This window comes from Aspergillus caelatus (genome assembly GCF_009193585.1).
Source record: "Aspergillus caelatus strain CBS 763.97 unplaced genomic scaffold BDV27scaffold_572, whole genome shotgun sequence".
In the NCBI taxonomy this organism is placed as follows: Eukaryota; Fungi; Ascomycota; class Eurotiomycetes; order Eurotiales; family Aspergillaceae; genus Aspergillus; species Aspergillus caelatus.
Genome location: NW_022475835.1, coordinates 1 through 5,064, shown reverse-complemented (window position 1 = coordinate 5,064; position 5,064 = coordinate 1). Strand labels below are relative to the sequence as shown.

The window sequence follows — 5,064 nt, the reverse complement described above, 5'->3', positions numbered from 1 at the left end:
TTTTTTTTTTCACATTTCTTCCTTATCTTTCATTATGCCACACGAAGACGACATCCCCGATATCCCTGAAGAAGCTCCCCTGGAGACCGATCTCTATGAGACCTTGGGAGTTAAGGGGGATGCGACTGCAGATCAGATCAAATCCGCGTACAGGAAGCTAGCGCTGAAGCATCATCCCGGTGAGCAATGCCCTTTCACATGTACATCGCTGAGTGTATTATATACTTTATACCTTAAGATAAGAAAGCTGTGAAGAAGAGACCCCATTCTAACGGGACAATAGACAAGGCCCCGGAGGATCAAAAAGAAGAAGCAAACAAGAAGTTTCAGCAGATCGCCTTCGCCTATGCAATTCTGTCGGACGAACGTCGTCGCCGCCGATTCGACCTGACAGGCAGTACCGCCGAGGCAGTGGAAGAGGATGACGACTTCAATTGGGCGGACTTCTATCGGGAACAGTTCTCGAGTGCAATCGATGTAAAGGCGCTCGACAAATTCAAGCAGGAGTACCAGGGCTCGGAAGAGGAAGAGAGCGACCTGCTCGCGGCGTTTGAGAAATACCGAGGCGATATGGACAAGATTTATGAGTCAGTCATGCTGTGTAACGTGCTTGATGACGATGAACGCTTCCGTGGCATTATTGACAAGGCGATTACCGATGGCAAGGTAGAGAAATACAAGAAGTACTCCGAGGAGCCGGAAAGGAAGAGACAGCAGAGACTTAAACGTGCGCAGAAGGAAGCTAAAGAAGCCGAGGAGGCTGCTAAAGAACTCGAGGAGAAGGAAGAAGTCAAGGGGACCAAGGCGAAGAAGGGAAAGAAAAAGAAGACATCCGCTATGGATGACAACGATCTTGTGGCTCTGATTCAGCAGCGACAGGCTTCCCGTGCCGAATCATTCTTCGATAAACTCGAGGAGAAATATGCCCCTGGCAAGAAACGAGCGGCGAAGTTTGAGGAGCCTCCTGAAGAAGCTTTTGAAGCCACCGCAGCTCGACGCAGCTCGAAAAAGAAGAAGGCTACATAAGTCATGTGCATGGGACAGGACTCCTTGGCTGCTTTTGCTCTTCCTCTTCCTCTTCCCCTTCCTTTTTCTTTTTCTTTTTCTTTTTTTTTTTTTTTGTTTGTTGGTTCTGACCGTTGCTTTTCTGGAGCAGGAGTTCTGGGAGACCCTTAACGGATATTTCTTGGTCCTATTGCTTGTTTTTATTTTAGGGAACTACATCGTCATACAGCGAGATTCGAACGACCTGGACTTTTCATGTTACAAGACAGATGTCATAAAGACGAGACCAATGACTCCTTTTTTTTTTTTTTTTTTTTTCTTTATTGGCGGTTATTCTATTAGAAGGAAATCTTAACATCATCATCATGATTAGCGCACCGTGAGCCCATTGTTCTATATGTAGATAGTAGAGCCCCAACAGTTGTAGGAGGGAATACGAGTCAGCACAACCATCCCTTACCAAATGTTAGTATCTAGATTCTCTTGAAACGGCCATGATTGGCAATGGCGTGAATGTACCACTAGGCTACTAACAGCTGATTCCTGTGTAACGGCGTTCGTGCCCATTAAAAGCGTAGTAATTCACTTGGGTCAAGCGTGCCACCGTCTCTCGTCTTTATGCACCTTGTGATAAACGCAAGGGATTGAAAGTGACACCAAATGGGGGAGTGATACTAATGACATCGCCGGCATAGAGTTCAGCCTGGATGTGGACTTTCTTTTTCTTTTTCTTTTTCTTTTTCTTTTAATTTATGTATGTTTTTTTTTCTCTTTTCTTTTCTTTTCTTTTTTTTTTATTTTTTTTTCTCCCTTCTTCTCTCCCCTCAGAAGCTCAGATCAAATCCCTCTCTCTGTTGCCCCGCCATAAATGCCCGAGCTCTTGGTGAATACCTCGAGAGTTTTCTAGGTCCCTTTTTTGCTTTTTTTCTTTCTTTTCTTTTTCTGTTGATCCCCTTTTTGCAGTGAAACTTTCTCTCAAATATCCTTTTCCGCATCGACTCTCGGGTTGTTGATCATTGGGCAGTTTCTTTGATTCATTCTGTGGCCCGACGATCGTGAAAGTGGATTCATCGGGGACAAAGAAGAAGACCCTCTGGACTCTGGACTCTGGAGAGTTCCTGCCGTGGGTGCCAACTGAAAAAAGGTTCCTTGCAGACAAAGTTGCGAGCTTAACAACGCCCAATAATAATTGATTATAACCCCTCTTACTCCCTAGACACCAATCGTCGTCGCTTCAAATCACCACCATCACAGTGGCGACGTTCCTCCTCACCCAAAACAAACCCTCCCAAGGACCATTTGTGATTCAAGCCAAAACAAGTCTCCTCTTCTTGGCAGCGACCGGAGAGAAACTAGTGGAAGATCGCCTGTGATTGACACGGCTGCCTACACATGGAAGAGGAGTTGTTAAGTTTTTAAAACTACCGACTAAAGACGGTGGTGAGATTTGGATCGACTTGACATTTTCTTTCTTTCTTCGAACAACCCACGGTGTGGTTTTTGTTGATCTTCTTCAACCCACACCCCCCCCCAATACTTGCACACTATACGGTTTATACTAGAACGACCAAACAGCGTCCGCAGCTGAAAGCGGAAGTGCGGACTGCCCCGTCCAGACCCGAGCTAAAACCGTCATTAGGCAGTCGATCTCCACATTCCACAGCTGTTTGGCCAGCCTTTTGTTTCTGGTACGAGTCGGTTCTCCACAGCTTATCAACCGCCGCAGGCGGCGCCACCTACGATGCAGCACTACTACAGTAGGAAACCCGCCGCAATGTCGCTGGAAACTGCTCTGGAAGAAGAGCGCCGTGAGCTTGTTCATGAATATGAAGGTCGCAACGGTGCCCGCCCGCGACGGAACCGCAGAACAACCCCGTCGGCCCCAGCGCGGAGCATGCTGGATATTGCTCCATCGCCTGGGGCCCTGCCTCCACGGCATGGGTCCATCGCCGGCATTGGCGTCGGCGTGACTCCCCCTTCCGCGCGACACAGCTGGCATGAACCTTTAGTTACAACTACGTCCAGCACTGCACCTCCTCCTGTCAAGAAAACTTCCACCCCACGACGCACGACATCGGCTGTGGCTCCGCCGCCAATCCCGCAGAAGAAATCTTCCGCTGATTCCGAGGACGCTCCCCGCAGATCCAGCGACCCGCTTTCGGTCACTAAGGATAGCAAACTCGATAATAATAAACCCAGGCCGAGTATCCGTTGGGACGATTCGGTCACAATGCCGCCTAGCGTCCTCTCTCAACGGCGTGCGAGTCAGGCACAGGAAAAACCGCCCACCAAGGCCCTGCAGGGCAGGAACGCCATGGCAGCGGTGATGTCCGGCCTGGATATACGGGTCGGACTGCCGAGTTTTACCAGAGGGAGAAGCTCATCACGGAACAATTCAGCGCGCGGGACGTCGTTGGACTCGCGCTTGTCCCCGAAGAATCGCTGGCTCAGTCCGAGCTCCCGGAGCCCGGCATCCCAGTCGACCAAGCCGACAGCAGAAAAGCCGAAGCCGACAGAGACAGAGATTGCTGGTAAACAGCAGCCTGCTAGACCGGCAGCTCGCCGCCAATCATCCGACGACAATGTGCGTTCGCCAACACCTGGAGATGAACGCTTGGAGAAAGACATGTACGACAGCGAAAACAACCTAATTGAGACGAGTGAAGAAGAAGTCGATGATTCTACCTCGAGCGATGATGAGGCTAGTTCCGAGCGTGGACGAAAGAAAACCCCAGACCGTGCCACCCCTATCGGGGACAATGAAACAAGCTCCTCAACGACTGATTCGAAAGAGCGTGTGTGCCCCTCGTTTTGCTTTTACTTTCCTTCATTCAATTACTAACATAGTTATAGAAGCTTCGGAGGATAACCCCGACGACAAATCGGAGAAATCGGAGTATAATCATTCGTCGAAACAGGGCCCGATCCCCAAGAAGCCTGAGGTTCACCCTCGGACAAGCTTCGACACTGCTTCGGCGGCAAATACTCCCTTTGGATCGGAAGATGAGGCGGAGTTGTCCGACATCAAACGGGCGCAGAAACTCGGAATTCAAATGTCGGCTATTGACAGTTCTGTGCACAATAGGTCTATCCGGACTATCATCCGCGGTGACTATACCGGCCTATCAGAACAAACGGAAACTGGTCGTCGCCGACAACGCAAGTATCTGGTCACCACAGACCTCAGTGAAGAATCTGTTTACGCCCTGGAATGGACGATCGGCACGATCCTTCGAGATGGAGACACGATGTTTGCCGTCTGTGCTATTCATGAAGAGACTGGTGCACCAACCTCCGTTCAGATTGGGGAAGGCGCCAAAGCCATGCAGGATGCTGCGGCCGTTGTGGGGTCGCAAACCGAAGAGACGGCACAGCAATCACAGAACGATTCGTCCACCAATTTGTCTCGTGCGCTCTTAAGCCGACTTGGCTCGGGAACCGACAGCAAACCCGGCTCTGTCGATTCTCGGGGGATGTCCAAAGCGGAGTCCGAACGTGTCCATGCGGTTGAAGTTATCTCACAAACGTGTGTCCGACTCCTCAGAAAGACACTGTTACAGGTACGGGTTGCCGTTGAGGTGATCCATTGCAAGAGCCCTAAACACATGATTACCGAAGCTGTACGTGGTGCAACTCTGGACCCTTGTTCTGCTCTCGTAGCTTCAAGTAACTGACTTTGTGCTTTTGTTTCTTCTAGATCGACGGGCTTGAGCCAACCCTTGTCATTGTCGGTGCTAGGGGCCGGAGCGCCCTTAAAGGGTAATTCTTCATCATCCTACTCGAAAGTATCTACAAAAGCTAATGACTTCCAGTGTACTTCTCGGGTCATTTTCCAATTATCTGGTCATGCACTCCTCGGTTCCGGTTATGGTCGCCCGGAGGAAGCTGAAGAAGCAATCCAAGACGAAGAAGACAAACATTCGTTTGTCGAATAATCTATCAACACCCAAGAAACTTGCAATGGCAAAGGTGGATTAGGTTGACTGCACATTTCTTGCGTTTGCATTTCGGATAGCTCGACGGTTTCTAGTCATACGGCGCATGTCTTTTTTTTTTTTT

At 49.6% G+C, this 5,064-nt stretch overlaps 2 protein-coding genes across 2 annotated transcripts; both read left to right on the top strand.

The window, feature by feature from the left end:
- Positions 1-34: 34 nt before the first annotated feature.
- BDV27DRAFT_164810 (DnaJ domain protein) lies at positions 35-1,026 on the top strand (the record flags this gene model as incomplete). The annotated part of the gene is made up of 2 exons (XM_032073768.1): positions 35-179; positions 284-1,026. 2 exons carry the CDS (start codon positions 35-37, stop codon positions 1,024-1,026), a joined length of 888 nt encoding a protein of 295 aa, XP_031920208.1.
- Positions 1,027-2,746: 1,720 nt separating this feature from the next.
- BDV27DRAFT_171142 (universal stress protein family domain protein) lies at positions 2,747-4,983 on the top strand (the record flags this gene model as incomplete). Its single annotated transcript, XM_032075517.1, has 4 exons — positions 2,747-3,802; positions 3,870-4,625; positions 4,703-4,764; positions 4,818-4,983. 4 exons carry the CDS (start codon positions 2,747-2,749, stop codon positions 4,981-4,983), a joined length of 2,040 nt encoding a protein of 679 aa, XP_031920207.1.
- Positions 4,984-5,064: the final 81 nt, after the last annotated feature.